This window comes from Corvus hawaiiensis, chromosome 2 (genome assembly GCF_020740725.1).
Source record: "Corvus hawaiiensis isolate bCorHaw1 chromosome 2, bCorHaw1.pri.cur, whole genome shotgun sequence".
In the NCBI taxonomy this organism is placed as follows: Eukaryota; Metazoa; Chordata; class Aves; order Passeriformes; family Corvidae; genus Corvus; species Corvus hawaiiensis.
Window position 1 is genome coordinate 552,973 of NC_063214.1, and position 18,486 is coordinate 571,458.

The 18,486-nt window shown below is 50.2% G+C and overlaps 1 protein-coding gene across 8 annotated transcripts in view; it reads left to right on the forward strand.

Annotated features, from left to right (window-relative positions):
• The window catches only part of TIAM1 (TIAM Rac1 associated GEF 1), a 159,135-nt gene that overhangs the window by 114,033 nt on the left and 26,616 nt on the right, over nt 1–18,486 (forward strand). For all 8 annotated transcript variants that reach the window (XM_048295306.1, XM_048295305.1, XM_048295304.1 and 5 more), the window contains 5 exons: nt 447–617; nt 5,996–6,100; nt 8,151–8,232; nt 12,542–12,628; nt 15,106–15,330. In XM_048295306.1, the coding sequence (XP_048151263.1) occupies nt 447–617; nt 5,996–6,100; nt 8,151–8,232; nt 12,542–12,628; nt 15,106–15,330 (670 nt within the window). The remainder of the gene's footprint in view (nt 1–446; nt 618–5,995; nt 6,101–8,150; nt 8,233–12,541; nt 12,629–15,105; nt 15,331–18,486) is intronic.

Here is an 18,486-nt window from a genome sequence, read left to right on the forward strand (position 1 = left end):
CTCCTTCCCCCACGTTTGCTGCCAGTAAATTCAGAATAAATACTAAGATTTGCTATTTTGCCGTTTCTAAGCATAGGAGCTGCAGTACCTACAACAGTTTTGTTGGCTTTGGTTTGCCCAGAAACACTGTGCATTTCAGTTTTAAGTTGAAATCTGCTTTCATCCCCCGCATTGTTTGTTGCATTCCTAGCATTCCCAGTAGCCATAGGGTGAAATCCCAGGGGACGAACACTGCAGCAGTGTAGCTGGGTGGGTGGCACAGGAAGGCACACGCTCTCCTGCTCAGGGAAAACTGCAGGTTCCTGTCCAGACAAGCCTTCAACCTGGGCTTAGGAGCCAAATATCTTTTCTGTCTGAGGGCTCTGATATAGCACACAGTGCATGAGTTACTGGTGAAGAGGGAGTTGGGCTGCGCTGGGTAGTCATGATGGATTTTGTCTATTTAGAGGGAGAAGGAGGTGGCCCTGAGCAGTGTCCACCAGCACAACCCCGACTGTGATATTTGGGTCCACGAGTACTTCACGCCCTCGTGGTTCTGCCTGCCCAACAACCAGCCTGCCCTGACAGTCATCCGGCCTGGGGACTCCTCACGGGACGTGCTGGAAATGATCTGCAAGGTAAACGTGCCTTGGGGCAGGTGGGGAATCAGTGCAGCCTCCTGTGCCAGTGCTGGGACTGCTCTGCACTGGGACGCCAGTTCTGTGTTAGGTGAAAACCACAATTACACTGCAGTGCTGAGGCCGGGAGCGCAGCAGAGAGTTCCCTGCAGCTGGAGCTAACTTGGCGTGGGTGCAGGGACTTGCAGCAGGCTGGGTTTGCCTTTCCCACTCTGGCTGCTGTGCACCAGCCTGGAAGGGCCTTCACACACTGGCTCTGCCTCTGCTGCTGCCTTTCACAGAGCCAGCCATCCTCTGCCCCTCCAGTGGGACCACGCTGAGTGTGGGACCCCTCTCCCAGCCCCTGGATGCCCCACAGTGTGGTGGTACCACCACCCTGGTGCCCCCAGCTCTGCATCGCTCCCCATTTCCCCGTTCCGCCAGGCAGATGAGGTGGTCTCACCCCTTCCCAGCAGCCAGGGGGACCTGTTTCCATGTGCCATCCCTCCTGCCTTCCCCTCGGGCTGGCCCTGGGGAGAACAGCAGCACCGCGAGTGGGAGAAGGTGCCCGTGTTTGCTGCCTGCTCTGCAGAATCAGACGCAACCTCATGTGGGTGGCACGAGGGGACAGGGGAAAGCTTTTATCCACACTGGAGTGGGGGGGAGGAAAAACCACCTGGATTTCTTTGCCAGATGAAGTATCAGAGATATTGGGCCGTTAAAAAGAGTTACATCTCTAAAGAGTTGGAAACTTTGACAAATTAAACACAGGCTTTCAGATCTGGCAGCTACATAATGTGTGTTTTCTGAGCGAGCGAGACCCAGCTCCTGTCACGTGCTGCTCTGAAAAGTGAGTCTGCTCTGTACAGCAACAACAGCAGGAGAAAAGAAAACATTTACTACTATTGAGAGCTTAACTTTGGGGACTTTCAGAATGCGTTGCATGTGCTTCCAAAGAGAGGGAAGGTGAGGGAAAGGCGTTCGTTTCCAGTAATTGTACGGTGCGCTCGCGTCTCTGCCAGGTGCGCTGCAGCTTGTGAAAGCTCTGCTTTGTGCTCAGCAAAAATGACATTTTTGGAGAGGGACATGATAGGGAAGCTGGATGACACATTATTAGTAATGATTTATTTTTAGGATTTATGTTTTCCTTCGGGTAAGAGTGGTTAACTCAGTGGACCAAGCCCTCGGCCGGAGCAAGCTGGTGTAGCTCCGTCGTTTCAGCAGGTGCCTGCTGAGGGTCTGGTCTCTCACTGTGTGTTTGCTGCGGTGGGTGGGGGTGTTAAAGGAGAAGGGGAGGTTGGTGAGTGTTTTTTCAAGAGCTATTATCTGTTTCTTTCCTTTCTGTAAGGGTTTTCAGCCTGAAAAACACTGTTGAGATGCCTTCTTTTCTGTAGCATTTAATAATCAATCTCTTTCTTCTGTCTCTTGCATTCAGCTCATTTTCCCCCCTTTAATATCTGATCCACATCATTTCACATCAGTTTGCCATCTGCCATCTGAGAACCAGTCAAGTTCTGGTACAGTAAACATTTCAAGCTCTACATTTCATGTAAACCTCCTCATGTTTGTAGATGTGGTTAAATCTGTGCTGCTAAACTGAGCTTGATTCTTCTGTTGGAGAACATTAAATGCACTGAAGTCATTGCGGAAAATGTGTTCTTATGCTAACATTGCTGCCTGTTATTGTACAGCGAGTTAGGCTTCCGAGGATGCTTTGTGGCACTTTTATGATTCAGGATTGGTGGGAGGAGTGTTTAAAGCATTTTTAAAGTGGTTTCTCAAAGATTTCTCCGAAGATGTAACTAGCAACATCACTTGGAAGGCAGGAAAACTCAGTGTATGTGCATCAAATTGCTTTCTGTGGCTGATAGGAAATAGTTGGTCCCTTCCAACCTTACCCATGCTGTGATTCTGTGATAGCACTGCTCAGTGTGAACAAATGTATATGCATTACTGACATTTGCATAATGGTGTGTCTTAAAATGGAGGAGGAAATCACACTCTGTATATGGATTTAGGCAGAGCCAGTGTGGAGATAATAACACCAAAACCCAATATGGAGATAATAGCAGTAAAAAACAAGCATAGATGACTACATGGCATTTATCTTCGACTAAAAGAAAGTGAGGCAAGAAAGGTTTGGGTTTTTTTCCCCTCACAATTTACGTCTTTCAAAGGGACCTGCCTGAGGGGCAAGAAGCAGATACCCCAAGGTCTCTGGGTTTGTGCTCAAAGCCTCTGAGAAGTTACTTAAGCCTGATGCTCTGGGGGCTTCCTTTTCTTCTGGGCTGGTGTTTTCCCGCTGGGAGAGCTGGGGCCACACAGGGGCGATGCCGTGGGGTGGCTGCTGCGTTCCTGTGCTGCTGCCACGAAGGCCTCCCCCACCAAGCTGGGACAACGTGCCAGGCCCTCTCGTGGGCTAGAAAGGAGCCAGACTGGGGCTGTGTGCCAGCCCACTGTGGCACTTGGAGCCTCTTGAATCGGATCACAGCCCTGGCTGTAAATTCTTCTTCACGACCACCTCGGTTAAGCTGTCGGGTTGTGCTTTAAATGGGGTTAGCTGCCTAATTTAGTCCAGACATAGCCAGAGTTATTAGGAGAGAAATAAATAAACCAAGAAGCAGATTTGGACGGCTGAAAGGTATTTTGGGTGGTCTCGAAAGAATATTCATATCATTAAAGCTGCCCTGTTTCTGCTCCCACCTCCCCACATATGGATGCAGCTCCCAGCAACAAAAAAGTGGGTTAATGGTTTGGCTTTTAGGGCAGCCTGGCTGTGTCCACATTCAGGGGACCTTTTCCTTTCACTTCAGTAGAAGATCATGGCCCTATTTGAAACACTTTAACCAATGTCTGATTTTGAGATAGACAGAGCCTTGGGGCAGCTGTAGGATGTTAATTAACTAAATGGGGTGGCTCGTACCATGGTCAGGACTGTCGTTCCTGACCTGGATGGGATTGCAGTGTATTGGATTGATGGCATCCTCTTGGGCTGATGGGGTTTCTTGCAAGAAATGAGTGGCTCTAAATATGAACGTTTTACCCGGTTTTATCTTCAGCTGATGCTCCGCCCAGTGCTTGGTGGCCCCAGGCTGTATAAATTCATGACAGGTGGTCATTTCTACCTGCCTGGGCCCGTCTGGAAAGCATCCCTTGGGTCTCCTCCACAAGGGAAGGACGTTGGATGGGCTGTGGATGGGGTCTCTGCGCCAGCCCTGGGCTTTGGGCAGTGGCATGGGGCTGGGCAGCACAGCTGGCACTGACCGTCAGACATGCCCGAGGTGCAGCATGAGCACAACAGCTTGGGCACAGGAGACAGGGAGGAGATCCACCCCGGTGGCAGGAGGAGGCTGCCAGGTTGCCTGGCTCCTTTTTCACAGAACCACAGGATCCTTCAGGTTGGAAAAAACCTACGAGACCATGGAGTCCAAGCTGTGCCCAGTCCCCACCTTGTCCCCAGCCCAGAGCACTGAGTGCCACGTCCAGGAATTCCTTGGACACCTCCAGGGATGGGGACTCCAAACCTCCCTGGGCAGCCCCTTCCTTTCCATGAAGAAATCCCTGCTGATGTCCAGCCTGAGCCTCCCCTGGCCCAGCCTGAGGCCATTTCCCCTTGTCCTGTCCCTGTTCCCTGGGAGCAGAGCCCGACTCCCCCCCGGCTGCCCCCTTCTGTCAGGGAGTTGTGCAGAGCCACAAGGTCCCCCCTGAGCCTCCTTTGCTCCAGGATAAACAATCCCAGCTCCCTCAGCTGCTCCTGGTGCTCCAGCCCCTTTCCCAGCTCCGTTCCCTTCCCTGGACACCCCAGACATGGGGGGTGCACTAAGTGGGTCTAGATCTCCTTTCTGTGTATTTGTTTAAGACACTTTTGTGTCTAGGGGCAGTACACTAAGCTGACCAGAAAGTAACTCAGGACTCCTCTGTGTCATTTCTGAACCTTTAATGCCAATTCTGCTTCCCTTCAGTTTCTGGAGTGTGTGCACATGTGTGTCTGTAAAGAGAAAACTACTGAAAACAGCAGTAATCAGTGAGAAAAGCAAGCAAGAAGCTTTCCAAAAAAAGAAAAAAGTGAGGGAGCAAGGATCTCCTACATTCAGCTGTTTTTCTTTTGGCCCTTGACAGATTTCAAAGTCATTATTTAATTAACTAGGAATTTGCCTGGATTATGGAGGTTATTCCATTTCAGATACTCCATTTCATCCAAGGAAAATTTGATCTTTGGGTTGGGCATATTTGAACAGAGCACTGTGCAGAATGCAGCAATAGATCTGGTTTGGTTTTCCTTCTTGTTGTTGGTAGCTTTTTTACTCCTGGGCTAATCCAGGCTTCCCAAAGCAGTCACTGTTCTCTGTGCGTGTGCTGGAGGGTCAGGTTTTCCACAGGTCCCTCAGTGTACACTGCTCATCACCTCAGTGCTGCTGTATTATGGCTGGAACTGGAAAAGCCAGGCTTTAAAAAGCAGGACAGACAGGCAGTAATGATGTTCTTGCATGAATTTTCAGATAAGCCATTGTTTTCAGCACTGCCTGAGAAACTTGGTAATTTGCTGGTGTAAAATGAAAAGGCTGAGGTATAAAAGCCTTTAACAGTGGGATTTCAGAAGTGACAGCGAGGAGAATTTACCTCCTGTACCTGTGAATCACTTCGGGGTTTCTCATTAGTTTTAGTTTAGGAACTTTGAAAGTAACTTCTGGATGATATCCTTTGTGTTTATCATACTTGTAATGTGTTTTGATTACACACTGCATTAACCTCTGCTTAAATCAACCTTATTAATCATGCTGAGAAAAGGTCATTAACATCTCCCAGACCAAATGCTGTATCCTCAGCTAATTATAACTAATTTATTAAAATGGTGTGACCTGTTTCCACTGGGATGCAATCCAGGATGCAACTCTTGGCTTTTTTCTAGCCTTATAAAGCCAGTGTATCCTGAGCTGCTTTGAATTTAGAGGACAGACAGATTTTTTTGTCTTTATTAACCTTGCTTGAAATCTGCCCCATCATATTTACGTGCTAAGTTATGAAGATGCTAAAAAAACCCAAACCAAACAGAAAAGCCCTTTCCTGCCATATTTCGCTCTGTTGGCAGAACGTTTATTTAAATATCCTTTTATCCAAAGGCGTGCTCTGAGGCTTCTGCTGTTCCAGCATAGGCTTATTTCTGGACTGGCTTGGGAGGAAGCAGAATGCTGGGTCAGCAGAGCCGAGGAGGCTGTTCCCAGTGCCCTCGGTGGGTACATGGATCTTACTCCTGGGGGAGAGCAGGAGGGCCAGGTTTTGTTCAGGTTTCAGGGCAGGAGATCATGGTGGAAGGTGGTGCTGGGGTGGTTTTGTTCCTGTGAGGGTCAGAGATGAGGTGAACACTGCTTTTCTGTCTAAAGGCTCTCTGTCTCTTGCAGACACACCAGCTGGACCACGCTGCTCACTACCTGCGCCTGAAATTCCTCATTGACAACCAGATCCAGTTCTATGTACCAAAGCCAGAGGAGGAGATCTATGAACTGGTAATGCTGCCCCTGGGCAAATGAAATGACCCTGGGTGGGACGCTGGTAATTAGTGTTTATCTGCCATCCTGTAGCACGCAGTTAGGCTCTTTGGCTTGCAATTATGGCGCTTTGCAGACCATGGCAAATTGGCCTTCAGTAAAGGGATCTCTCCAAACATTTCATCCTGTGTTGGTGTTCAGCTCATATGTGTGTGTGGATGTGTCTGGGGAGAGAGGAGGGACAGCCATAGGCAATGTGTGAAAGTCACTGTAAGGTACATTTAAGCTTAACTTCCCTCCAAGTTGTCTTTTCCTGTTGTTTGTGCTGTCCATGGGGGTTTTAAAGTCATGGTGCTGAGGCCTGAGCACTTGATGTTACAGTCCCTGTCTGAGTTTTAAAGAGGAGGAAAATACACAAGTTGTTGGGTGGTTTTTGGTGGGTTTTTTTCTTAATGGGAAGGTAAAGTTTGAGGTTAAGAAGGTCTGGAGTTACCTGTGAGAATATATACTTCCTTAATTGCCTCAGCTGGCTGTTTTCATCTCATTCATCTCAAAAGCAGACTTCAAAGGAATGTTGCCATGAGAGATTAGAAAAAAAGACCAAACACGATTAATGTCATGCTTTACCTCTATGATTTTACACCGGCATGCTGTAAAGCTTTTTAAAGTCCTTTGCATTGGTGGCTGGTTTACTTATAAAAAGTAAAACTTTGCTAGCTATGGAGGCTTTTGTTCATTTAGCAAAGAACTTCTGGGATTTTCAGTTAATGCTATCAACAACAACAACAACTAGTGAGAAAGTGCTAGAGGAGTGCTAGGATTGGGAAGTGTGATACAGTTGGGGAAAATTAAAACTCAGAGGAGACAGATTTTAGCTGTCATTGTCTGGAAGGACTTTGGGGACTTGTCTCGTGTTGAGAGGGTGTAGGATTGACAGAGTCATCACTTATTGTTTATTCTGAAAAGCTGAAATGAACCCAAAACTCTGTCAGTGGGACTGTGTAGATGCTGGAAGGGAATGGCAGAGACAGGCACTGTAGGACGATGTCCAATGTACCAATACTAAACCAGCACACTTTGTATGTCTGCTGGCCTGTGTGGGCTTGTTTGGGGAGAACACTGGAGTTACTTCCATGGGGCTGTAGCTGTTCTGCAGAACGTGATTTTGCAGCTAAACAGATCTGTAGGTGCTGATAGTGAAGATGAAGTTACATTTTTATTCGGGAAACCTTTTGCTAATGAGTTCCTCTTCTTTTCTAAAGGAACAGTTTACGTACTTCAGTCCAAACACTGAGTTTCAAAATGTTCATTACTGTGAATTGCATTTTTACACGCTCACAGCAGCACGGGAACAGAATTCATATTCACCTGTGGGCTCTCGTTCACCTGGGGCCATGATTTTTTCCGAAGACAAAGGCTGGTTTGTTACTTCGGTGCTGAAAGGCAGAGGGATTTGCAGCTGGGTGGAGGGACTTGTGGGCTATTGCCTAGGTGTGAACTTGTGCTGGTCTCCCAGGAAGGATGTTGATGACCATTTCAAAGACTTGGGGGCTTTCCTTGGTACGAATAAACAGCAAGGTGTTAAAGGTGAAATGTCATGCTGAGGTATAGCAAATTGATAATCTGATAACGAAGAAATGTATCTAAGAAACAAAATCACTCCTTGTGATTTTAATGCTGTTGAATAATTGAATTCCTGCAATGTCTTCATTAAAACAATATAGAAACATTAAGCTATTACTACTTGAAAGTTAGGAAAAGAGGAACAGAAGCTCTGTTTCTCGTGCACTCAAAATGGTATTGACTGAGTGAAAGAGATGCATGCTTTGTTTGGTGATGGTGGTGGGAAAACACTGCTTCCTCCTCCCTAACTGTGTTCTAACAGCAGAGCTGAGTGACACTGCTAATGCCTCTCACACAGGTGGGGAGAAACTGTTTGATAAATAATGACCACAGTCCCTTTCTTCTGCCTGTAATTAAAACCCAAAAATCTGTTCAAAACCATTACAATTAATGTGTCCTCCCACAGTAACATATTTTTGTGTTTGTTTTTTTTTCCTCTATTCAGCTGTACAAGGAAATAGAAATCTGTCAGAAAATTACCCAGCACATTCAGATGGAGAAGTCTGATGCATCCTCTGATATTTATGGTGAGTTAGTCCTTCATTTGTTTTGCTGTTTCTCCCCAGTCAGTTCTAGTGCGAGCAGGTTCTTGCGTGCTGTTTATTGATGCACCTAAAAGGTCTCTTGAGCACAGTGAGGAAAACACTTCTGACTCCTGAGCCACCCACAGGAACATTCACCTGCCCTGGAGGAGGACAGCTTTGTTTGGAGTGCTCTGAACGTGGCTTTCCTGGAGCTGGAGGATGTGCAGGGAGGACAAATGTTTGCTTGCTGCTGTAGTTCCTCCCAGCACCACCCACGGAGGGTGTGGGTGGGAGCAGCATCCTTTGCCAGCTGTCACATCTCACACAGAGCCTGCCGGGGGCTGTGCTGGGGCTTCCACACTGCCCACAGGCTGCAGGGCTCTGCAGCTCCCCTCCTTCCTCCTTGTCCCCCTGCTCACTCCTTCCTCCTTTGTCCCCCTGTTCACTCCTTCTGCCTTGCCCCGCTCCTCGGGAGCATCGCTGTGGGTATGAGGCATCTCGAGTTCTGTGGCTGGGCAGCTGCAGAGAGGCTGTTTGACTTCTTCTCACCTGCCAGGGGCACCCAAGGTGGGTTCCTGCCTGGCCCCAACGTTGCTGAGGCTGGGGATGCCTGGCTCCAGGGCTCAAGGGTGTCGCATGGATGCTCCAGCCCTCGAGGATGTCCCATGGATGCCTGGAGCCAGAATCGGACACATGGCAGATCTGTGTGAAGCATAAAGCAGGGGAAGGCCTCCCTGTGTACTTCCAGCAGAATCTCTCATCTCTGTGTAGTTCACACTTCTCAGCTTTCAGGTATTTCAGATTACAGCCCTCCAGCCTGGTGAGTGTGCCCTTTGGCCTGGCAGTTGCAGTTCTGGGGTGTATTTTAGAGTTATCTGTGCAACCTCCCCCACAGGAAGCCAATCTGCATCTTTTTGCTGTTTATCTAAATATTCTGTTTTAATGACTAGAATAATTCTGCATCCCCAAACTGCTTATTATACAGCTGCAGGCCACTGGAGTATTGAGCTCTGCTACAAAGCAGTGGGACTGACTGGGGCTTGAATATTGAAGGCCTAAGAAAGAAATATTCACCAGCCCAGTGATGGTTCAGGGCTGGTATTTATGCAGTGCCTGAAAGCACTGCAAGAGTTGCAGCTGTCATAGCACTTCCTGTTTATTTCTTTTCCTTCTTTTTTCCTAAGCGATAAATGGGAAAAAAAAACGTGAAATGCAATGTGGTGTCCTGTGAAATGAGATCAGCTGTGTGAGGTGTGGGATGTAGCTGTGCAGTGCTCTCACCCTGCAGGGAGGGAATGCTAAAAGCACCCCAAAAAAGCTGACTTTTCTCTCACTGAAGGAAAATGGCCAAATGTGGTTTGCCTCTAGTTGGCAGAAGGATTTCTGTGGTGTGTATGTGTCTCCTTGTGTGTTCATCCAGTCACTAGTGTGTGCTGAAATCACACAATCCTGGAGCAGTTTGGGCTGGACAGGGCCTTAAAGATCACCTTGTTCCAACACCACATCTCAGGGAGAGCTCACCTGGGAACATTCTGTGGTGTTTCTACTCCCACCAGTGTGTCTGTGGTAGTAAGAGGCGCTCCTGGAGGGTCTGGCCAGTGTTGGATCTCTCAGAGGGATGCTTTGCTGGTGCTTGAGCACAGATGTTCTCATCTCTTTGGCTGGTACTCTTCCCTCTTTGCCAGGGCTGTGAGGGCAGAAATGGGTAAGAATCCTTGGCTTCCACCTCCTGGATGTATCAGGAATGGGCTGGCATGTTTACCAGCAGCTGGTTTTCCCAGGGGGCTGAGGGGATTGTCTGGAGGTGGATTTGCTCAGCTATTGAGCTGCTGTGGTGAGGCCACGTGCACTCCGAGATGCAGATTCTCCTGTGATCAGAACTTTGCAGTGAAGACAAGGCTCTGCCTGGGTTGCCACCCATCTCTCCCCACCTGTGTTTCAGAGCCCATGCACAGTCTGATGGTAATGTTTTTGGCAGGAATGCCAGCTTATGCAATCACAGTGGCTTCCACCCACTCCTGCCCTTCCTCTCCCGCAGTGTTTGTGTGCAGCCCCTGTGGAACCCAGCCAGGTGGGAGCTGTACATTCCTGCTGTCCACATGTATGTACAGACTGCACACACACACACTGGGATGAGAGCCACTGGCACTGCTGTGCTGCTTTGAGGTCCAACCACTGTCACAGCTGTGGAAATAAAACAGGGTAGGGTCACATCCCCTGTCTGTGGAGGGCTTGACTGTGTGTGTGAGATGGCCAGTGCCAGGCTCTTGCCAGCTGCCCATCTCTCATCTCCTAAAGCTGATGACGACCTGTGTAATTGCTCCATATGCCCTTTCTGCCAGGAATAACTGCAGGATTTATGGGTATGGCTGAAGGATGAATTAAGAAATGACTATGTGTGCACTTAGACCTGATGGATTGAGGGAGGCAGAGGTCTTCTTATGGAGAAATCACAGAATCTCAGAATGGGTTGGGTTGGAAGGGACCTTAAAGTCCATCCAGTCCCACCCCTGCTGTGGGCAGGGACACCTTCCACCATCCTGGGGTGCTCCATGCCCTGTCCAACCCGGCCTTGGACACTGTCAGGGATCCAGGGGCAGCCACAGCTTCTCTGGGCACTCTGTGCCAGGGCCTCCCCACCCTCACAGGGAAACAATTGCTTCCCAATATCCCATCTAAACCTGCTCTCTTTCAGTTTGAAGCCATTCCTCCTTGTCCTATCACTCCAGATGCTTTTAAAGAGTCCCTCTCCATCTTTCCTGTGGGCTCCCTTCAGGTCCTGGAGGGCTGCAGTGAGGTCCCCCCAAAGCTTCTCTTCCCCAGTCTGAACAATCCTAGTTCTCTCAGCCTTTCCTTGTAGGAGAGGTGGAGCTTGAGGCTGCTTGGATCTGATGATCTCACAGTGAGAGCCTGAGCTACCCCTCAGCCTGGTTTTAATGTGTGGTGTTTGGCCCAAACCAGGCTCTCAGTTGCAGAGGGCGACGCTCTTAGGAGCTGATGCTTTGTGCTGACTCAAACTGCAGCCTTGGGCACGCTCTGCTGTCTATCTGGATGAGGGTTTTCCAGGTAGGCTTTGTGGTGATGACAACCAGTAACTACTATATTTTACAGCTGCTCTTGTAGTCGAGGGTTCTTCTCTCTGCCAAAGCTGGTGTGTGGAGTGAGCTTCACAAATTTCATTTGATTCAGCCTGAGGAGCTCGCATGCAGGTTCCAAGTAGCTCAGTAAGTCATGAAAGGCCATATGCTTCTCACTTCTGAGCTGCCACATTCCTCCCCCTCTTTTCTTCCTTTTTTTTTATTTTTAAATCACGGATGAAAAAAATAACTCTCAGCCATAAGGATCAACTTGAAGGGAGTCCTAAAGTCAGGATAGGCTCCCAGCACATCTGCACCTCTTGGCTGGTGGCTGATTGCATGTGAAAACAAACGACTCCCCCCAGAGGTTTGTAAATGTTTTTCTAGTCTCTAGAAAAGAGAGAGCAAATGGTTGCCTGCACTCATTTAGGGAGTAATGAAGTTTTCAGAAAGGCAAATGTTCTGCTTTAGATGGCTCTCAACAGTAAATAAACAACCTGCATTTAACTCGGCACGTTGTATTTCCTTTACACATCGTTATCTTACAGTGTCACACACATGGCAGGAAAATCCCCCAGACCAAAGCTCACAGTCCCATTTGCACTGTTTAAAATGGGGCTGTGTCAGCACTTCCACTTCAGGGCTGTTCTGTAGGTCTCTGGTGAGCATGAAATGTGTGCTGAGCCGAGACTTGTCAAATGACAGGTTGTGCCATAAGCAGCTGAAAAAAGTTGAGGGGAAGAGGGAAAGGGGCATTTTTACAAACCTGCCCAGCCCATGAGCCTCAAAAAGCAGAGGTCAGCACTCTGTTCTAGCCAGAGGTGTTGTGCCTTGCCTGAGTTTGGGACGGCACATCAGCTGTGGCTCTCGGATTCCCGGCTTTTGTCCCAAACCACGGCTCTGTGCAGCTTTGGTCTGTGAACAGCAAAACCTCCTGGAGGGACCTTTGGTGGCAAGAGAATTGGGAGTCTGTTCCAAGGCTTTGCAGCTGTGGTATCCTCAAATACAGCTGTAGATGAGTTATAGATGCACTCAGAAATTCAGCTCAGGTTTTTGTTAAAGCCACTTCCGTCGTTTCACTTCCCTGTTGTGCTGGAGGTTTGAGGGAAGGGAGAGGGGAGGGATTCCCGCCTGCTCGCTGCAGGGACAGCACAGCCGTGGCTGCAGGCTGTGGTGGCTGGGACACCCTGGAGGGGGCTGCCTTTCTCTGACCATCTCACTGGCTGTCTCCCCAGGTGTCTCTCTCTCCTCCGTGGAAGAGGAAGGGATTTGCCGACTGTATGTGAACAGCGTCAAGGAGACAGGCCTGGCTTTCAAGCAAGGTAAAACACTTCCAAAGCCCTCCCGAGTCAGTCACTGTGACTTAAATACAGTAGAAGCATCTGAGTGCTCCCTGTGGCTGGGATTACTGCCTCTAGTTTTGCTCCCAGCCTTTGCAGGATGCAGGGCAGCACCTGGAGCAGGAGCCAGCAGGGATAACCAGGCTGCCAGCTCATCCCAAGGCAGAGCAGGATCTGGTTTAATGCAGCTGAGGCCAGCCATGCCACTGCATTTCCCATTCACTGCCTCCCCTGCTGCACAGAGACAGGCTGGTCAGGGAGCTGGGCAGCTGAAACCCACCCACATTTGGAACTAGAACGTGGGGACCATGAGGGGTGAGAAGAATCTCATCTCTTTGTAACCCACTGGTGCATGCAGAGTCCTCAGAAACACCTTCAGAGTTCCCTTGGTGAGGGCTTGTATGGCCTTGCAGAGCTTATTCAGCTGTTGGCCCTTGGCAAAAGCTGTTCCAAAAGCTGCTCTCCCCCAGGCTGCTGCATCCCTTGGCCTGGTGCTGACTCTGGCACTCTGCTGAGCCAGTCCAGCTGATGGAAAACTGCCCTGGCAGTTTCTGTGACCCCGAGCTGGTGGAGCTGGCTTGTGTGGCTGGGAATGAGTGGCAGAAGGGGCACAGTGGAGGCAGAAATAGGAAAGCAGGAGCACTGGTCAGGGAATGGGGGACAGCCTGGAGCTGCACCCCAACTTCAGAAACCCACATAGGTGTGTGTTAAACGTGAAAAGACCGCCTTGCTCTTCCTGTCCCTCAGCCCCACAGCATTCCCTGGCTAACAGGATAGAAATCCTGCCAAAAGCCCTGAGCAGAGGCTGGGGGGGCGGGCTCCCTGCCAGGCTGCCAGGGGAAATGGAACCCTGTGGGTTCCTGTGTGGAGTAAGGCAAGTGTGAGGTGAGGGCGGATGGGGGTTTCATCAGGGCTTCCCTGGTTTGCTTTTAGTTACTGCTGGAAGAACAGCTTGAATGGATGTGTGAGCAGAGAGTGCCTCCTGTGGGGCTGCAGTGATAGGACAGGGAATGAAAACTCAGATCCGTAGCTCCTCAGAACTGACCTGGAAAGGCACTTCTGTGTGACAGCAGTCGGCAGGATGCTGGGACAAGATTCCCTGAGGTAGCAGGAGGAAGCGGGGAAAACTCTCTGTGCCTCCCATTATTTACATGCATTGTCTGTGTTCGACTGCACTCCATCAGATGAGATACTGCATTTCACTATCAGTCTTTCCTCCAATTAGAAAACTTTTATTTTCTCCTGGTAATTTTTATGATTCATCCTTTTTCTTCTGTTGGTCTGCCTTAGCAGGGCATTCCTTGTTGGAATGGGATTGCACTGAGATAGACGTGATGCTTTATCCCAAATGATCCAAAACAAAGACTCCAAAGAGTAAATGAAGCCCCAGATCCGATGTTTATGGTTGCAGGCCTATTAGTGTGCTGCTATTATGCCACCGAATCGCTAAGTAGAATAAATTAAATAATGCGAAATGCTTGACTTGCCTTGTTTTGTCCTTCTTTCAGATATGATTTTACAGTCCATTTAAGTTGTAGCTACTCTATCTAGTTCATTTTATTCTCCCTGAAACTGCACACCACACTGCAGTTTCTGGACACAATTACATGCATTTAGGGAGATCTCCATTTTCCTAAGGCAGCTCTTTAGCCTCCTCCCTTCCACGTTTCTTCCTGGAATGTGGGTCAGTACTATGTCTCCTGGAGGATTCATACAGGCTTTCGGGGACTCCTCCTGTGCATGGCAGGGATGGTCACCCCTACTCTTTGGTCGCTGTAAATTCCAGCTCTCGTCCCTGTAAATGCAAGGATGGAGACGGGGATGATCCAACAGCCGGGGCTCTCGGCACTGCTGTTCCTGGTGTGCTGCTGCCTGCCTGGCCCTGGGGATTACTGGGGATGAAACCCCACTCCAGCTCGCTGTTGCTGGTCAGGGAGGGCCCGGCTGGCCGTGGGGAAGGTCAGGGTTCCTGTGTCACCTCGGAGGGCCGCACACTGTCCCTCAGCATCCCGGGGAGCGGGAGTCAGCTGCTTCCCTGCACACCCCCTTCTCCCTGGGGCACTGCTGCTATAAATAACTCCTGGAATCAGGCTGGAAAACAGCCATGACTAACTTAGCAAGGGCTCAGATCTGCCTTTTGAAGATGTGTGTGCTGCCACGGCATTTGGGAAGGGTCGCAGGGGAGGCCTGTGTTGTGTAGGGTGCAGCGTGGCACAGGTCTGTGCCGTGAGGAAAAAGGGGATAAATTGTTGCTGGCAGGTAGTGAGGGACTCCTGGACACTCTGCTCTTAAGGTGGCACTGGAGGAGCAGCCAGACAGCGGATCTCACAAAGTCCATCAAATCTCAGCGACATTTGCAGTCATTAATGATTGTGTCTAGAGATAAACACCCGGCAGAGCTCCTCGGTGTCTGTGGGGAGCACGGCTGTGTGAGTCTGACCTGTTCCTCTGTGTCACAGGCCTGAAAGCTGGCGATGAAGTCGTGGAGATCAACCAGAGAGCTGCCGAGGAGCTGGACTTGGCGCTGCTGAAGGACGCCCTGGTGCAGCCCTCGCTGTGCCTCACCGTGCGCACCCACCCTGAGCTGGAGGAGGGGCAGCGGCTGCGCCAGCCGCCCCCGCGGCGCCCGGAGAACCCCTCGGAGCCCGGGGACGGCGCCCTGGCCTTCGCTGCGAGCAGCCAAGGTATGGCTTCAGGACAGAAATCACCAGGAGGACTCCTGCATCATCCCTGTGTGCAGATCCCATGGTGGGAGGGAGGGGAGTTCCAGCCTGAACTGGGCAGATGGTCCTGGGGGGCTCTGGAAGCTGTGAGGGGTCACAGGGGTACCCCTGAAGGATGGCTGTGCTTGCAGTTGGGCTGTGACATGTGTGTCATTGCCAAAGGCACCTCACATCCTCTGGCTGTGCCCACAGACAGTCACAGAACCAGTTGCTCCCTTCTAGGGAGCTCAGGATTTGCCCACAGGATCTACACGTGGCATGGGGAGGAAGAGGGAGAAGCATTCTGTGTGCAGCTTGGGGCACCACTACGTCAGAAAGGTCTCAAGCTGTTGGAGAGTGTCGAAAGGAGGGACACGAGGATGGTGAAGGGTCTGGAGGGGCCACACGAGGAGTGGCTGAGGGCACTTGGAATGTTCAGCTGGAGCAGAGGAGACTGAGGGGAGTCTCATTGGGGTCTGCAACTTCCTCCGGAGGGACAGCTCCGATCTCTGCTCTCTGTGACAGTGGCAGGGAAGGGCTGGAGGTGTGCCAGGGAGGTTTGTGTTGAACATTAGAGGGTGCTGGGCACTGCCCAGGTTCCCCAGGGAACGGGCACGGCCCCGAGGCTGCCAGAGCTCCAGGAGCGTTTGGACAGCGCTGCCAGGGATGCTCGGGGTGGGGCTGTTGGGGTGCAGGGCAGGGCCGGAGTTGGACTGGATGATTCTTGTGGGGCCCTTCCAGCTCAGGGTATTTTGTGGCTCTGTGATTCACCCTCTCTGGGGTCAGCCAGGAGCACAGGGGCTCTGTGTGTTTGATGAGATGCACAAATAACTCACAGGGACTTTTTAAAACAGCTAAAGACAGGGATTGACATTACAGCCTGACATATCCAGGTGATCCCACAGCACACTGCCATGGGGAGGGACATTCCTGCTCATGACACTGCCCTGCTCAGAGAACCCAGCTGGCAGAAGATTCATCTATAGCAACTGGGAATTCTTTGCCAGGAGTTTGGCTTCTCGAATTTCTACATGCTCCTCTGGATTTTACAACAGAAGAGGACACTGGGTGTACCTCTTGCTTCAGTTTTTTTGAATCATTTAAAATACAGGAAAAATCAGTGGAATTACCAAAATGAAGTAGTTTCTAGCTAATCAAAACTATTCTGAGCTGAGACTGGCTTTGGGGAGTGTGATATTCATAGCAGGTGGAAAAGAGGGAGCAAGAAAAGCTTCCAAACAGCTTACTGCAAATCCCTCTGAGGGGACTGCTAAAAGCAACCTCATGTAAGATGTGGACTAAACCTGGACAGGCAGTTAAAATTCAACATTTTCAAGCCATATTCTCCTTTTAATTTTCATGGAGGTTTTCCCAGTTAGTCTTTTGTGCTGGAAAATCGAGGTAGTCTTGTACATTTCCATAGCTGGCCACAAGATGCCCCCATTTCCTACTCAACACCAGCTTTTCACAAGCCTCTTGTCCTTGCCTGTGATTTTTCACTGAAACCCTGAATGCTGGGTCCTCGTAGCTCAGCTTTTCCCTGAGGTGTCTGCCCTGGGAGCAGAGGGTTGGGAGCTGGCATTTGTGTTCACATGATGATTCCTGATTTCAGTGATTCCTGAGCAGAGCAGGGACATCCCGGGACATGGGGGCTCCACAGCGGGTCCCAGCAAGCAGCTTCTCTGCCACTGCCATCCCTGCATCGTGATCTTGAGGGTCTTTGAGGGCTCCTTTCCCTTGCTGAGGGTGGGACAGTGCAGTGTCCCAGGAGCCCATCCTTTGTAATAACTGTGTGGGAAAGGAAGAGGTCGGATGTGGCTGATGGACATTTCAGCACCATCGCCACCCCTGCTGCTTTGCAGCCACACTTCCTTTGTGCTGCCCTGAGCTCCAGTCCTGCCTGGTCTCCTTTGTGAGCTCCTCCAGGGCTGGGCAGTGGCGTGGAACAGCTCCTGCTTTCCTGAGAGCACGTGAAGTGCCTGCTGGGACAAACCACCTCCCTCCTGAACGTTCCCGTTCCTTCTAAACACAGGGAATGCTGGGCTGGGATCTGCCTCTGTTCCCCCCGCAAAGGGAGGGGAATATTTCTTCGGCCAGCAGGAGAAGTGCGGGTGTCCCTGGCGGCTTCTGGAAGCGCCCGTAGTTGCCACATGAAATAATTTGGGATGGCTTAGCCCGAGGTGGGAGTGCAGTCAGGTCTCTGCACCCAAGTGTGTGATTGGGCAGCAGGTGATTTTCCCCACCCATTTCCCTCTATTCAGGTGTTTGTAGAACACAGTGTTGTACTGAAGCCTTTCCTCTTCTGCTCCTGTGCTTTGTCAGGGACCCGCTACCTAAAGTGGGATCCACGTGATGTTTAGAAAGGGGTCTGTGCTCTTATTTGGGATATTGTGGCTGTATCCTAGATTTTTGTTCTTGGCTCCACAGCTTCTTGCAGAGAGCAGTCAAGTATGAAACACCCACTGACCTATTTATTTGTGTCCTTGTTGATTCCAGGCAGTTTGGCTGGCTGGGCACATCAGCTCCATGATTTCTGCTGAATGCTTTATTTATAGGACACAGATTCTGTCCGTGGCCCTGGGGCAGTGCAGCCCCCTCTCCTCAGGGTCAGAGGGCCAGCAGGCACACAGCACCTGTGGACACATCCATTCTCCAGGAACCCAGCCTCTGGTTGTAGGATCATGCTGGTGTCTTAGCAGTATCCTCTTCACTAGCAATTCTTCATCAGCTGTGAAGGCAGCAAGGGGTACATTTTATTTCTGGATGAGGCAAATTATATTGTGTATTTTCAAAATATGAAAGATATGTGTTACTTTTTTTTTTTTAAGGAAGCTTTCCTGGTGCCTTGCTGCTCAGTGGGAGGTCTAGAGGAGCAAAGCAGGGCTGTGTTTCTGGGAGTTGGCCTTCCTGGAGCGTCTGCCAGAGCTCCTGTTAAATCCGATGTCTCTCACAGCTCTTTCATCATCCGCAGCTCTCTTGCACGTGCTGAGCTGGAGCTGCAAATCAGCCCTGTGGCCGTGCTTACTTCATTGTGTTTGCTTAACAGGTTAATCTGGAGGTGACCTTGAGTTTTAGATCTCTGACTGATGTGAGCTGCCATCGTGGGCACGATGGATGCTTTCCCCGTGGAATAGCGCT